Source organism: Apteryx rowi, unplaced genomic scaffold (genome assembly GCF_003343035.1).
Source record: "Apteryx rowi isolate R43461 unplaced genomic scaffold, aptRow1 scaffold_55, whole genome shotgun sequence".
Taxonomy (NCBI): domain Eukaryota; kingdom Metazoa; phylum Chordata; class Aves; order Apterygiformes; family Apterygidae; genus Apteryx; species Apteryx rowi.
The window spans coordinates 1,145,486-1,163,097 of NW_020450816.1; the positions used below are offsets into that span (position 1 = coordinate 1,145,486).

General features: G+C 35.8%; 1 protein-coding gene across 2 annotated transcripts in view; it reads right to left on the minus strand.

The window, feature by feature from the left end:
• The window catches only part of PRDM5 (PR/SET domain 5), a 96,578-nt gene that overhangs the window by 14,818 nt on the left and 64,148 nt on the right, over window positions 1-17,612 (minus strand). For both annotated transcript variants that reach the window (XM_026081436.1, XM_026081435.1), the window contains one exon: window positions 4,874-4,959. In XM_026081436.1, the coding sequence (XP_025937221.1) occupies window positions 4,874-4,959 (86 nt within the window). The remainder of the gene's footprint in view (window positions 1-4,873; window positions 4,960-17,612) is intronic.

A 17,612-nucleotide genomic window follows, 5' to 3' on the forward strand; every position in this document is an offset into this window, starting at 1 on the left:
CTAATTTCCAGGACTGCTGGAAATAACAGTGGTAGCACACTCTAACAAACACCCTATTTCTAGTAGTGATTAGTATCAGAGGAATTTGACAAAAAAAGGAAAAAACAATACCCAATTTCCAGGAGATTCTGCTTGGCTCCTAAAAGTTGTTAGTACCTTCTCTGAATCATGAGATTAACTAATTCAGTAAAAAGTAAGGCTGGTGTAGCAATCACATGATAGGCAATACCCTTTCAATATTTTGTCCTGAAAAAACAGCAAATCAAACACCTGAAGAGAGAAATTGCTAGTCTGACTTTCTAGCTTTTCTTGTTCTTAGAACCAAGAGAAATATACACTGGCAAATGCACTACACTTTTATTACCCAGTCTTTATTTTAGTCTTTGTTTAAATGGCCTAGGATCACAAAACAAGCTATAGTGAATTAGTATCACACTTAAGAGTTTCAAGTTATTCCTGCACAGGTATAATCTTTCTTCACTGGAAAAGTTCTTGCATAGTACAGTTAGCATACATTTACATTAGTCTTTTCATTCAGATTAGGAGCGCACTTTTGAAGCAAATCTCCCAAAATGTCCCCTTTTACTGTGCTTCAGCACACCTTTCAAAAACATTTTGGACTGCACAATGTGGATTCCTTTCCGACAAAATTAAACCAGAAGGTGTGTTCCAGGGAGCACTATTGTGCATTCAGTCTATAGGACCAGGCTACAGGTAATCTGCAGTAAAATCCTTGAAACACATACAGTATGAACATCGGATCCTCAGCACCAACTGTTTCACTCTACATATACTCCTACATAATGTATTGCATTACTTGTTAACATAGACATAGCCACAGGTTTCCAGAATGAAGCATCAGACCATGACTACCCTGAGCACCAGAGAGGTACTACAATGTGACTGGGTGCACTCTCTGCAAAATAAGACTTACACATGAATAGATCAGAATTTTCGCCTCAGCTGCTATTTCTCTTGGTTGAAGATCTAACTGCTCAAAGTGAGCAATACAGGTAATCAGAATTACCTACATGTATGTGAGGCTACCAACCTTTTAAGGTAAACCACTTTAATCTCCTTAAGCCTTGATGACCTCTACAAAACTAGAGTAAGGGGAGAACCTGAACAAATGAGCAAGACTCCTGCTGAATCCTCCCCCTCCCCTGTAACAGCGTCCTCCAGTCGGTAGCATACGCCTGCTTGAGAAGAATGAAACAGAAGTTAGGAGGAAAAAGAGTGAATACTTCAGACAATGACTACAGACCTGCCTGTTCCTAAACTACATGGCAGTAATTGTCAAAAGTTCTGCATCTCAGACAGTGGCAGAATTTGAACATTGTTACTGTCCCTGTGTTCAGAGAACCCTCAAGGCAAGTGGTCTTGATATTACAAAGCTATTTTATAACCGACATTAAGCAGTTTATTGTACTTAAGTCTTTCTTGTTTCCTGTATAATGATTTTCTGGATTTTCTTTACTTTTTTCTCTCTCTACATGCTAAGTTCAAAAATCTCACATAAACAACACCACACATACAAGGATCAATTATTTAAGTTTTTCAGTGTCTCTTAGTGAGATCTTGAATGACGACAGCTACATTCCCGACAAGCATCAAGCTACTATAAATATTAAATGAATATTCATACTTTTGCCAAACACTCAAGTGCTCTTGTAAATAATTTTTTCAATTTTCAGTAGTTTCTTCCCCACTTCTTTTCCTTCTTATTTCCTCCAAATACATCCAAACTCCTTTCACCACTCTGTTCTCTTTTATTTATGTATGAAATACACCACCTTAAATACATATTTATTTCCCTGTATTTGCACTAATATTTAGTCATTAGAACAATTAAACTAGAACTTATTATCCTATGATACTGTATGGACAATTCTCTGCAGAAGAACAGACTCATCATAACCATTCCCTCTGTCTTTAGTATCTGTCGAAGTTCACATTAAGCCTTGCAGATGTTAATAACATTTGTTAATACTGGTTATTTTTTTCTCTTTTTCTCCTATTAAGATACTAATTTTTAGCTATCCAGTTCTAAATACGGTGTTGAAGTGTGCAGAAGAGGGAAATTTGGAAGAAGCAAAATTATTAGCAACAGGCTTAGGTTCTCAAAACACACTAATAATGTTTTGATTCTTATTACTGCAAAGTAAAAAATATTTATTTGGGGATAAATGAATATAAAATGCCACTGACATGTAAATGAGCTTCACTGCGAAGCTTTGGAATGAAGAGTAGCACATAAACAGCATGAGAGCAAAAAGAATCAAAACCCCAAGCCAAGATCTCAAAATCATGTTGTACCTGCGTATTTTATTCATCTACCACAACTGTAAAGATTTCCAGTGACCTGCTTAACATACTCTCACACAGGAGAGAAAAAAAAAAAAGTGAAATATGACCTGCTCATATCTAGATGATCACAGCACCTCAAGTACATGGAAAGCCTCATAATCACCTCTGGTGTGAACTAAGTTGTGTAGAAAATACCTCTTTTTTTTTTTTGTAAGGATGATATTTTGACTAAAGACTACAATAGCACATTATCTGAGACAATTTATATCAAATTTTATCATGTTCTTATCACTACAGAATGTCTCTCTAATTATAATGCTTAAATATATTAACAAGAAATCGTCATTCTGTAAAATGCAGTTTCCTAACTCTTCCCTTTGCTATTGGCTGAATAACAAATCTGTTTGATTGAAGTGTTGTCCTGTCATTCATAACAAGTGTTTGAATGATTTTCTTTTTCATCCCATTCTCACACCAGTATAAGTCTTCAGTTTTTCCTTCTTTCAGCTCAACTTTATAAAAGCATTTTAGAGCCAGCTGGCAAATTTCAAAGATACTGTTTTCTGTGTTTACATATAACAGTGACAAAATGGAATAACATATGGGAATACATGTAAGCAGCAAGTTACATAAAAGAGATAGTAGCAAGCTGCCCGACAACAACAGTAAAAGAGCAAATTCTCTGCTAAGGTGTGCAGTTATGTTTCAGTGCATAGCTGAGAGCAAGAAACATAGCAAGACACTCCACTAAAGAGCAACTCTTAAGTACTCTCTATTCATTGCAATTAAAATCTCTACTTTGAAATGACTTTAAGCACTCATAGATATGTTTGCCATCTAAAAAATAATTATCTGCACTATGTGGGTAATCAAGACTGACATATACACCTTCATTCTCAAGAAAAAAAACGTACAACCTTCTTCCACTGAAGTGTTGCATTTTGTAAGACTGTAGGATTTGCAGTCCTCCACTAAGTAAAGGCTATCAGTTAATTTGCTGCTGTTAAGCAATGAAGATAATGTTTGTAAAGTTCTCTAACCTCACTTACGAACATGCATTTTGGAACAAATTGTCACCTGGTGAAAAGCACTATAGTCAACAGAGATACATAAGCACAGGCACTGAAGGCCTGTTCTTACTGTTTTTCTCTCATTTTATCTACAGAGGATTTTTTGTACACTTATATTTTATGACAAATCCAGAAAAAATTAAACTTTACATTATTACAGACAGAGCTGATCCTCACTGATCACTCCTCCCACTCACAGCCATGTAGAACATATATGGTCATGAAATTTTTCCTGATGCAGCAACAGTAATGTGGGGCTACAGTAATAAAACAAAAGATTTTTTAGCACTTCTCGAAGTGATTTAACAGCTGGAAAGAGGGAGAAATAGCTAACATCATGGAACTAGCCATCTCCCAGTGAACCACCAGGAAGCATTACACAAACTACCAATTACTTCCAAACTAAAGTTTGGGGTATGATAGGTAACACTTTATCTATGACCCCCATAATACCCTGAAGACCTGGGTAGAATGGAAGAAACTTAAAGAACAGCTTTGAACTAAGTTTTTAATCTTTACTCAGTCAGCAGTAAGCTATTTCATGTGCATATTAGCATATGGAGACCACTAACTTCAATTCCACTTTCCCTATATCCTAACGGATAGGGAACATGATGGTGTGGCCTAAAGGCTGCCTTAACTTCTTCAAGCAGTTAAGAGCCCCCAAGGGATTACTGGTAGAGGCTATAATTTGCTTCTAACTTTTTCTTTTTTCCCCGATGGGGTGAATGGGGAAGCCAGAGGCAGGTAGGATAAAGAATGCTAGACTGGCTTTACTTTAGCTGGAGATTTCCCTTTACTAAGGGAATTCACAGCTGGCTGTTTAAAGGCAGCTTTCTGTCTCCTTGCTAGAAAGGAACAAGCAATAGTGGAGTAAGGCTGAGATCTCGCCTTTGTCCTCTAGTAAATGTACATACATGACAAGCCTTTTATTCTAAAATAAAGAACCTCTGTGATAACTGAGACTTGAAGTTCAAGAATCATCTTGGAGACATCTAAAACTTGCCTTTTATTTTGCCGTCACTTAATTCACCAAGTTGTTTTACAGCTTAATATTTGTCATCAGTTAATAAAGTACAGCCTCTACAAAAGCTCATGGTGACTGGATTTTAAGGAAACAGTAAAAAGCAAATCACTGGATATTCAGGTTTCAACAGTGAAGCCTTTATAGAATTGTTTTCTCACTGGAAGTTGCACACATTACTTATATCTATAGATAAACTTAGATTACAGGAAGAAATTAGTACTATTATTATTATTTTAACCTATAAGAAACTGAATAAATTAAAAATAGAAGGTCAGTAAGGGAGTCACAATTAGAATTTAACAGTTAATACCTAAAGTCTTTGCCTCTTGTTTTGAGGAGTATAACATATCTTGGTTGATGTAGCCTAATCTCTATATAAACAGCAGTTGTTTATTTTTCCCCACACACAATTCATAGACAAGTAACCATAAAAGCAAATAAACTACACTTACCCTTATGTAGGACTTACCCTTGTGTGAGTGCGAATATGCATCTTTAATCCATCATTCTTGCTGAAAGCTTTGTCACAGTAAGGACATTGGTAAGGACGCTCACCTGAAAGCAAGAAAAGTATCAGAATCTACTAATGCAGCCTTAGTACACAAAGGCCTCGCAGCATGTTATCTGTCAAACTGAGGTATATCTTTCTGACCTTGTCTTTATGCTCAGTTCAAATAAAAAGAAAGATCTGAGCACTAGTAAAATTACACAAAAATTCATGGCTGGATCAAAATATTACTCTTAGCTACTTGATTTTGTCCTAGCAAGGTATGAATACACACAGAGAGACATTAAAAAATACACTAACCTTTCCCTCCCACCCACAAACCACATTCTGTAGTGGCTTGCACATAGTCACTTTTATGGTTAGGCATTAACTGCTCCCAAATATTTCTCTTAATTCAAATCTGGTCATTATTAGAGCCCTCTGGGTATCCAGAATCCAATTTAAACATAAAATACACTCTTTTTTAACGTTGTGTCTGACCTAAGTGTGTTAAAAGCTAGTTAATATCTTTCTATGAAAGTTTCAGCAACTTTTGTGTCATAATTTATGATTGAAATGAAAGCAGAAGGCTCCCAGCATCTCCCTTGCAGCATCTCATATCTTAAAGTTAGTTTAATGCTCCATTAAACTGGTGTCATTTAGCATTGATTTTGCTGATCTAACCAAACCCACATTAGTGTAATGGGAATACTGAGCCACACACAACCATACAATGAAGAGTTTCTGAGCTAGTTCCATAATTTGTTAAAAGTTTTAAAGCTTTATAATTCCCCAAGGGCATTTTACTTTTGAACTTTTTAGGCAGTGTACCGGAATCTGACTCTAGTATCTACTCTTCCTGTATACAGAGCTTCAAGAACAAATATCAGATTGTTTCTATTTCAAAAACACAGTTCAACAAGTTAACATACAATAACTATTTTCCATGAACAAAATGGAATCTGTTCTACACAATCATACTGCTGAAGGGGTAACAAACCTTTATTTGAAAGTACAAGTTAAACAAAGCCCCTTCTACCAGTCAATGCTCAGAGTTCTGCCCATGAAAGAATCCTTGCATATATAGAGATATTTAGCATACTCTAAATGTCAGACAAACACTAATTAACACTGAAATTCAATCCTGGAAAATAGGTAAGCCAGTAAGATAATCTACATTTTACAGCTACGAAAACTTAAGACCTCTTTCACTGATAAGCCAAAGATCAGAGTGCAAGAGCGTCGCACTAACAGAGATCAGCATTTAAAGCTTCATGGTCCCTAATAACATGGACATTCATCTTGACTTGGAGAAAGGAAGCCTCATCCCTCTTCTCAGCTTTTCTTCAAATGAGGTGTTCCCTCCATGATTGTTCAGCGAACAGATACTGGATGTTTTGTTTCTTGGGAACAAAATGTCAAAGAATTGCAAAAAGTGGAGACTGCCTACAGAAACACTTCTTCAGAAGGACCCAATGTGAATTAAGTACAGCTGATACACTGGTAGTCACTGTCATACATAAAACTTCCATACAGTCACAGAGCATGCAGAGATTTGAGGGCAGTTGTCATTAGAGGATTACTCAAGCAGGGGATAAAAAACATTTTTTTTAGCAGAAGATTCTGCTCTTTTATTATTTAGATAAATCTGTTAATGACAGCAGCAAAAAAACTGCATAGTGAAGTACTTGTGAAATATGAATTTTTCCCTCTTGTACCCTGCCATCTCTCAGTAAGCAAAATTGTGTGAATTTGGCTTTTTTTGGACAATGACAATGATTACTGTGTCATAGTTGTGTTTTCAATGAGCCGCTTCACATCTGTTTGAAATGTGACATTATCTCTCATAACACTTGCTGTCTTTAAACCATGCCTGCATCCTTCAAATACTCCAACAGTTGTCAGTGCTCAAACATTTAATTAATTCAGCTGACATTTTTATGTTTTAGGGCTTTTGAATGCAGAAAGCAAAGTTTTCAGTAGCTTGTAAGCAGATGAATGTTGACAAGTAGAGGTTGTACCCCCTTCTCCTCTTCTCTCTCCCCCCATCCCCAAATCTCTTTAAAGACAAAGTCTTCTGCGTTCAAGTGAAGGTTTTGAGTCTGTCTGAAATCTATTAACAATGTCCTTCAGAAATTAATCATGGAGATTATGATACTTGATGAATAAGGCCTCAACAGGTTTTGGCAGGTGCCAGTAGAGGGCAACACTATGACTTCAGATCAATATGTTATACCTGACCAAGACTGGCTTTGAGTAGCTATTTTGTACCACAGATTTGCAAAATTTTCCATTGTTCCAGAATTCTGGTTTACAATGTAACATAGGCTGTGAGCTCTGAGCTGACATTGATACCTGGTAACTTTGTATTTTTCTAAATTATACAACCAACTTCTCATGCCCTTGTGTTATTAGTAATTGTCAGTAAAACAACTTAAGGATGATCCCAAATAATTTCACTCTTGCTCTTATTTTTGGTTATTCTCTTTCAGCTAAACTTGTAGCCTGTAGTTTCCATGCCCAAAATATATGTAAGTGCCCTTGCACTTACATAAGCAAGTGCTTCTTTTGTGCTGTGAATCTTTTTTAAACGTATAACTTATCTTTCACCTCAAAGAGTTTTAGGGTTTTGCAAGATTAACTGTGGGCCATATAAGACAAATGTGTGCTTGCAACAGCCAAGTTCCTAGGATAAATTTCTTAGCCTCTTTGTAACCAGTCCAAAGATGAATTTGCGTCACTGTGTATGAAATATATGGATATTTATACACTTTCTTTGAATAAAAAATTATTTGTATTTTAAGATGAGCAAGAGTGAGACTCTCCTCATTTGACCTCAGCCATTTAAAAATAAGATGTCTGGTCTAAACTAGTTGTTCTGAATCTCACTGAAATCAAGGATGAAAGAAAGTTAGGATGAATTGCTCTCTGGAAAGGGCCTAACTTATTTGCCTGTCATAGAATGGAATGAACTGTCTTCCGTCAATGTCTCTTTTTCTCTATTTATTGTAGAAGGAGACTAGGCATCTAGTTCAGATTAGATGCCTAAACTTTTGGACAGCAAATTTTGACAAGATTAATACTATCCTACATGCTAACTTCTGTATCGCTGGTCAAAATTAATTTCCATTCTTGCTTTGGGCTAAACTAAGCAAACATTATTCATGCTACTAGTCAGCTGCTCATAAGAAGGACCCCAATTATAGATTGTTCAGTGAGACTGCTTGGGAAGTAGGTGTTCCCCAATGGGAGTCTAACACAGTCTATCTCACTCTTAGTCCTACAAGATAAACATGAGCAGCAGTCCCTTTCTCTAATACTGCAATACGTAAACGGCATAAAACGACAAGAGAGAAAAACACAGACAGATTTGAAATAATGAATGTGAAATATATTCTTCCCACACATTTTCCATGGTTTGCTAAAGAGCAAAGTTTCATACAGGACTACTGCAATAGTCTAAAAATGAGAGGCTTTTGTACTATAAAGAAGAAGTGTCACTAAGAAAAACGGGAGAGCAAGTGCAATGTGATAAAAATTCTTAGGAAGGTAACATCACCCATCAGTGGTTTCACGTTTGTCTGCAATCAAGCAAAGACCATCAAAAATCAATTGTAAGCACTGGAATTCTAAACCAAGCTTCAGCTCAATTCACGCACAATATATACTCAGAGATTTCCAGATCTTCTCTGATCAGGAAAAGAATTGATCTGCTATGTTTGTGGAGAAGATTAAAAATAAGAATGACTAAGATGAGGAAATGACAGGGTGTTGCATTCTCTGATGACTGCTCAGGTCATGTATTTCTACCTATTTCTCTTGTCCCCACAAAAAGGAATTACTAAGCATCAAAAAAGAAAGCAAGCTATTTGCCCTATGACAAACTCAAATTTCTTCTAGATTTACTGATGGTCTCTATGCCTGATAACGTCATACTAAAGGAGGGAAGGCCTTGGGTAGACTCATTGATGCAAACAGGTACTGATTAACAGTTATGCTATTTGTACTCTGCACTTTCTGTTTGTTTGTTTGAAAGCAATAATAAATCCTTACCTGGGATATCATATTAAAGGGAATCAACTTATGGTCTTCTGAATATAATACCTTTTCTACTTCAGTCAATGGTAGGCTAAGTTTTCAAAAATGGTGTTATTTCACAAAGCAGTATTTTTTTAAATTTTGATTTATAACAAAGAAATATGGATACAGAGTGGGGGGTGAGGGGGAGAATCTTTTAACCTCCAAATACACTCCCAAGCCTTAATCCTGACACTTCACATTTGAAAAATATCTGAAAAAAGGTCTGACCTTCTTTGTTATTGCTTGCAACTCTGCCAGTAAACCACAGCTGAACAACAGGAACTGCACTCCTCGCTATGAACATTTCACCAGGCTTCCTACTTTAGTACAGTATCAACATCCAGTAGGCACATTAAGCACATCTTAATTTGACAGTCTGTCCAGTCAACACACCCAGAAGTAGTGTTGTGAATGCACCAAAAATAAGAACAATTTCTATCGTTAAAAATAGCAAAACATTCAAGTAACACAGTAGTAATAAATGCTATGATTATCCCCCAGTTACATCTGACTGTCACATCCCTGCTGTCCAAGAACAAATTGCTCAACACATTAATGGTCTTTCTGCACAAATATCTGCAAATAAGTAATCCTTAAATAAATTGCAGTGGATTTAATATAATTCAAAGTCTAGACATTCTACTTACAGATTTGATATGAATAAAAACAAAGCTTTTAACATAATAAAAATAAATTTAACCCTAATACAAGGATTAAAGCAATTCCATGATTGAAAACTATATGGGAACTTGATCTGAAAAGTAAGATGTCATGATAGAACTGATATTTCTTTTTTCAAGTGTTTACATATCTAGCTTGAGATTGTTCACAATACTTACTGGACCTTAATATAGCATAAAAAGTTAAATTTAAACACCAGATTCTTCCATTCCAGTTCAACTCAAAAAAACCCAACTTCCTCCAAGACACTTGCAATCAAAGGTGCAATAAGGCAATATTTACAGGGAGTTTGACATCTAGATTTCCCAAACTCCGATATCTCTGGGAGCAAAACAATTAAGAAACAAAATCAAATACTCATTATTAATTGCTCAAGATCTCCACTGCTATAGTCAGACATCTAAGAAAGAGGTGGAGACACAATAGTTCAAATTACTCATATGCGTTGCTATTTCCAAGATGTATTTTGCATTTCCTGTAGTCAATGACAGTTCTCAGTAGCTATTTAGCCACACACACACACAAAAAAAAAAAAAAAAAAAAATCACAAAATCAGGTGGAAACCTGATATAAACACCAATCACCAATGTGATTACTTTTTTACCAATTTACCAATGTCATTACTTTGGAACAATGACCTCAAGTAAGATCAATGAAATACATACTTTACAGGTCATTAATACATTCCCATCAAATGAGACTAGGTGATTGCATTTTATGAACATGTAACAGAAAAGTCCTAACCTGAAGAGACTGCAAGAAGAGTCTGAAGAGAGCAACAGAAAGGGAAGCGGGCACAGAGAGGAGAGTCAAAAGCATGCAAAAGTATGAATCTGACGAACTATTACATTCAGCATAGGAAGCAGTCTCACAGAACTCTTTCAAACTATATATTGGCATTACTTCTACTTCATTCTGTTAAATTTGGAGTTAAATTTACCATCTCCATTTCCATGTGTCTTCCATTGTCACAGGTATGAAATTCTCAGTTGTGTATGTTAGCATTCATTTATGAATTATACAGCTTTCTGCATCTTTGTTGGAACTAAACTGATGTATTAAAGAATAAAGAATTTGAACTATACAGTGAAACTATCTTTTTTTTTTAATTTGTCTGTCTCAAGTGCTGGGTCATTTGGGGATTTAGCACAACAGGTCTAGGTCAACACTCACTGATATCAAAAAGACTTATCACAAACTGCACTGAACATCAGATCATGAAAAGGAATTATTTTCTTTCGTTTTAAGAAATTAATGGATAATTATGGCATTGTGGTCCCTGAAAATCTTCTACAGACCATTTGGCATCTTAGAAGATGATTTATAAATAAAAAAACCTGAATACATTTTTTTTAAGTCAATTTTCAGAAGGTTATGCTAAAGTACAACCCTGTTTAAACATCTAACCTGAGAGCATCCCAATATTGGTTCGAGGGGGAGAGTTGAAGAAGGGGAAATCCACCACCACAAACTCTGGTGAAAGGAAGACAGTTCTCCTGGGGAGGAATTTGGAAGCAAAAGGGCCATCTGGATCACACATGCAACACTCCATACCAGGTGATCAACAAGGCAGGGAAAGGGAACTGCAAGAGCCCTTTTTAGTCAGAGATAATCTGGGGTGATGACAGCACTCAACAGCAAGTAAGGATGGGCAAAAGGTTAACGGATAGGACAAAATTATAATCTGTGACATATGCTTTAGAACGTTATCTGTTCATATAGAGCATTTGACAACTTTACACATTTATCTTCTGCTGCTGTTGCTCCATATATGGAGCTCCCATCAAAGTAAAAAGAAAGTTTGTGCCCTTTACCATATAGAGATTCAGTTAGTGTGTTATACAAATATTTGCACAGCATCAAAGAAACACAAGTAAAATAAGATAGGCAGAACTGAATTTCTTCCAAATGAAATGAACTTCATAAGGAATTGAAATGAAGTTAAATAGGAATTTAAGGAGTCAGATGACTTCAACAGAACGTAAATTGGAAAATGCTAAAAAATGGATTATTGAGTAAAGATTAAATATTTACATTAAAAAAAAAATTTGGTAAATTACACCACCTGTGTGCTGTACAGCATGTCAAATAGACTTAGAGGAGACAGACATTTCTCTTCTTCAGAATTAGAAATTTTCTCCCTTGTGGAAGTGTCAGGTTTTTAGATACAGAGTAACATTTTCAAAAGTGTTTAGTATCGTAGGTCTCTTAAGCACTTTTATAATTTTAACGAGGGATTCTAGTAAGGGTAAATCATGGGACAGTGATCAAGAAGTCTGGCCAACTGCAGCAGCAAAATGCTCTCTGTCCAAGCCCCACCATTAATCTGGACTAGACAATAAACAGAGCGTTCTGCCCTGCACACAGCTCCAGCCTGCGTGCCTCATTTTCAACCATTAAAGTTACCACTCCAAATTTAGCAGTTTAGAAGGCACAGAAGTACCCACACAGGAATAGCTCCCTCAAGGCAAGAACTAAATAATGTCATGACTTGAAAGATAAAATACTTCTGGACTTCAGCTAAGACAAGATCCAGAAACACCAAATACACACGTAATTATATACTCCTAGTCAGCCAAATAAAGAAGTGAGATTCCTTGACTGGTCTGAGGAGAGTGGTCCTGCACAGGCTGTAACTGTTGCATGAGAGAAACGGAGGAACAGTACTCAGGTATGGGCCAGTTAGAGACATTTCTTACGCATTCTTCATTTTAACTGACATTCAAACTGGCAGACTTAAGGCAAGACATTATTTCTGCATTTGTTTTTCTTCACTGATGATTAATAACAGTAAGCCTGTGTATTGTGAATGCTTTCTAACTGAGATACAACACTTGTGTATTTTCCAGACACACGGGAGAACTAGGATTGCTTTTATGTGATTCAACCAAATGCATTTCCCATCCACTCCCAAGGGTCACATTTACCAAGAAAAAAAACTGAGTGCTATTCTTTTCAAAAGAAAAGAAATACAGATTGCTTTCACAAATTTTTTTAACCTCCTTTCTTGTAAGTACTTAGACATGCCTTATTCTTTGAGGCATGGAAGTGAAACTTTCATAGTTCAGAAGGTCTGTTTACCAGGAAGTACCTATCTGGTTTGACCTATAATCAAAATGTTTGTCCCATCTAGCCCATCACAAGCTTCATGATACAATGGTTTTACTTGTCTCTTACTGAAGGAACCATAAAGACTAGCAAGAGTCCTGCAAAATATAAAAGGTTATCTGAATTCTTATAGTGAAGTATGCACTACCATAATTAATTAGTTAGCCTCCCATCAGTTCTATAGTAGTATTAAAAATTTTAGTCACAAATAAAAACCCCACATGCTAACTTTAAAGAACAAAAAGGTTGATTCTTTGCATCTATCGGTGGAATGAAATGATTTTGTTTCCCCATGAAAGGAGCATTAAAACCTGCTACTTCAGTGAACCCAATGCTGAAACAAATCTTTTAAGCTATATACATTAATCAGTCAGTTAAGTGGTATAATTAATTTGATCTAAAGACGTCACCAGCATTCAAATAATCTATCCCTTATAAGAACATTTCTTCGTCATTCATGGAAGCAGACAACAAGAAGCTGACAGCTGCATGAAACTTCACAGGTACTTTTAAAGATTTAACTGTTGTCTCAAGATAAATAGGACAATGATATATAAACTGAAAGGTTTAGAAACGCAGAATCCTTACCTTTGAGGCCTTCTGCAAGCTTTTTTTTTTTTTTAGTTCAGTAGATAAAAGAGAGAGATTGTCTATAAGTTATTGAATAGAAAGAACTTATCTGTAGACATTAGCAAGCTGTTCATTGACTAGATACAGACACACTTTTGCACATACTTCATTGTGCTATGAGAGGAAGCTCCTTCAAGATTCCCTTTTATCTTTTTTTTTTTTTAAGTAGGAGAATATAAATAACTTGCAATGCAATTTGCCAGAAGATTTGCTAGACTGAGGAGCCCTGGATGTACATCTTTTCTTATGTGTACCAATGCACAGCTGCCTGTTAAGCTATTAAAATTTTGGAGACATATTTTTATACAGCAATAAACAGGAGTTACACTGTATATCAAGTCATGACTTTCTTCAACTATTTTAGTCTTTTATATTTATAGAGATGACAGAACTACTGTTAATACTCAAAGATTTTGATTATAACTCCACAATTAATATGTGGTTATTCAGAAGTTTTGACATGAGAATGATAAATTTGGATCTTAATTTTTACACAGCTGGGCTTTAAATATACATAAATTCCAAGTTCATCAAATCTTAGAAATGTAACCAAAATGGCAAAGTTCAGGCTATAATATTAGGTAGGAAGAGAAACATCTCAAGAAGGCAATCATCACCTAAAGCTATGTGGGATGAATATGGCAAAATGTTTTCACAAGCATATCAAAAAATATTTAATTGTGGAAGTGGAAACTGTGGGAAAAAGTAAGCTTAACTATATTGACATAAAGGATATAGAAGTCAAAGGTTTGAAGGCTTTTTACTATTTTAATGCAATTTCTTAGTATTTCCTTTTATTCATGTATATGGAAGTGAATTTAAAAAGAACTTTCTCAACTTTTTCTTAAAAAATAAGGATTTTTTTTCCACATAGCAGAGAGTATAATATGAAAGAACACCACATTAGGTCATAGCTTAACTAAAAAGGACATTAAATAAAAACATCAATATTTTTGGAAAATATTTAAGACAGATGTAAAGTCATAGTCATCTTATTGGCTTTGTATCAGGACCTTAACTAAGTGTGGTGGAAAAAGCAAAATAAGGTTATGCTTTCTTGTGTTTTAACCTATTTTTGTATGTATAAGCATTTTCTGAAAGACTTCTGTGATCATCAGTTGTCCCTCACTGGTTCCTAAACTATGTAATAGAGTGGGTAAAAGATGGCACGGAAAGGACAGAATTAGTCAAAACAGACTCAATTCTCTTACTCAAAAAAATGAACCTACAAATACAAACTACCTCACATCAACTTCCATTGTTCTACAACTTGATGTGCTCTATGCCAAAGACAGAAGGCATTTAGATATAACTAATTAGGAAAGTAACAATACAAGTATCAGACAGATAAAATGCACTGTTAATATATATTACATAGACACACACAAATACATATACAAACACACACAAGACAGCAATTAACAGATTTAAATACCTATGTATAAGGCAACTGCTAGGAAAGCACAAACCACAGCCAGCAACTGTTAACACTGAAAGTTGCTTGAAACTTTAGGCAAGTAATTAACCTTTTGGCCCACAGTTTTCAAGCCCCCAAAGCAGTCCACAGAATTTCTTTTACAATTTATGAACAAGCCATGGAATTTATATCACCGTCAGAGGATTCTTTTGCTGAATTAACCCCAGCTCCCTCTGACCCTAAGAAGCCATAAACCAACAGGGTACAGCAGAGGGAGAATGTGCTATAGTGTTTCAGCTGACCTACAGAGTGCTGTCTCTGTCATTGCAAGGCTGGAAACCCAGATGATGAATTACAGAACAATATGCTAGGTTCAGATACAAACATCAACGCCTCCCTCTACACATGCACATGCAGACATGTTCGCTCACCCCAAACCAGCTCAGTTTCTGCAAAAGGCCAAGTACTGTTAGGGCTCATTTACAGAGTCTTACTCTGAGATAAAGGAGGGAGGAAAATTGCTTATTGAGGAAGCATGCATACATCTGTGAGTAACAACATTTAAGACCTGGTGCTGTGTATTAAATAACAGCCAGAAGAGCCCATTTACATTGAGTTTCTCTTTTTGTATATGGATTATTAAGCATATCAAAAATACGATTCTAAAGCAGAACAAGAAGGATTCCCAAGAACCTTGGTGACCAGCTTTGTAAATGAAATCAATATATAAAATGATAAAAATTGATACACAAGTCTTATAAAAGAACTCGCTCTGGCTTTATTTTATGAATACAGAACAAAGCCTCTTTTAAGTCCCAAAAGTCTAGCTGAACATGCACACAGAAAATGGGACAACTCAAAAGTCTGAACCAGGACTCAAACCCAATCAGCTGTAACCACTAAGACATGAAGGTCTTTCCAATATTTACACTTATGTGTACCGTTTAGTTGCTCCTAAAGCAGAAGGCTTATTCACAAAGATGAATCACCTCATGAAAACAGGCAGTGGTTGGTTGCTTCACTTCTAGCTCATAAAGAAAAGTGATACTCAGAGGTCTGACCAAAAATAAAGGAGGGCATAGTTTTGAATTGATTAATTCAAAACCACAGCATTTAATGGATACCAAGAGCATGAAGTATTCAACATAGAATCATTTAGAAACCAAACCTCCATCACTGAATAAAATAAGCTTGTCACTCCATTGTTTGATGAGTTGAAGATTTCTTACTGTTCAGAAAATCCCTGAAAAGTTGTCAAGGATTTTCATGATGCAGTGAACTTTATTACTAAAAGCCATCAAATGAACATTCAACTTTTTTTGCAGATGACACAGATTCCCTTCAACAGCTATCCTTATTTTCTGAAATGAAGCAAGCTATCTCTCAGAAAGGGTTGCCTCACTCTGACCCATTGAATACATTAGCAAGGCACAACTTTTCCACATTGAGCAGTAATTTCCTCCGGTGGATTTGTCTGTGTTTATTACGACCGTGAACAACTTGGCTTAGGTCTTTAGTTACAACACAAGTCAAAAACACCTCCTCAGAGTGCAATATAATAATATTTTTCCCCTCCATATTTCATCAGGATAACCAAAAAACGGTGAGGAATCATAAGAGAATGACATCGCAACCAACTGTGAAAATGTATTTAAGGTGATTCCCACAGTGAAGGATGTGAATTACAAAACTCTTCATTGAAAATGTGATCAACATCACAATAGTAACTGGACTGGAAGATGAAAGATTTGGACTTTATTTATCACAGGTCATTATAAATGAATTTAGCAAGCCATTATTCCTGAATGATAACTCTCTTTAAAAGGAGCATTTCTAGCTTTTAGATAAAGAGCTTTGAAAGTTTCCTTCCTTTTCTTCTCCAGTGCAACTCTTTCATAAACTGTTTTACAATATATATTCCATTAATTCCAACCTGTATCGTCCCTTTATCTTCTTCATCAGCTTCTCTCACCACATTTAATTCACAAGTGTACTTAAAATCCTGGTTGCCTTTCTACCTCAAATAAGTTCAAAATGCTTAGTTTACTGTTTCTGTTGTAATAATGGCTACAGACTTTGCAAGCCTTTATAGTCAATGCTAGAGGTCTTTAGCGTGCGATTTCATGAAACCCATCTTAGCCTAACTCCTAAATTTCAGAAAATCTGCCTAAGAACACTGAAACAGTAAATGTCACTGGTAGTGGCACATGTGTGAAAAGCATTTTCACTCAGACAGCTGTAACAACTTTTCCCCAAGAGCTATCTGCTCTATCAGCTTGAAAAACGAAGGCCTCTCTACTCTGTACAATGTAATGCCTAAAATCCATAACACACAGAAAGCATACCTCAAGTTTAAGAAAAAGATCTGTGAAATAAGAAAAAACAAAACCACTCCACTAGGAAAGGTAAAGAAGCAGACTCACATGCAACACACACTGCAATGTGAATCCAGAGATTCTAATGAAGAATTAGAGTAACATTCCGATATTCCTTTAGGCATTGGAAAATCTACAAGAAGTCCTAATTTTCATGAAAATCCAGTCTAGTATGTGAAAATACAGGAGAATTTAATGGCAACGTATTTCCTCATTGGATGGCAAAGTGAAGGTAAAGAAATATCCTTAATTAAAATAATAATATAACTTCAAAACCAAAGCTAATACAGTTTAGAAATTGAGATGGTCACATTCATAGAAGTGGACTGATGTGCTGAATGACCAACTAATAATGCTATCTAACTGCTTCCCTTTACTCCTGTCTACCTGATTCTTTGAAGCCAAGCCAAGGTGGGTAAGTGTCTGGTCC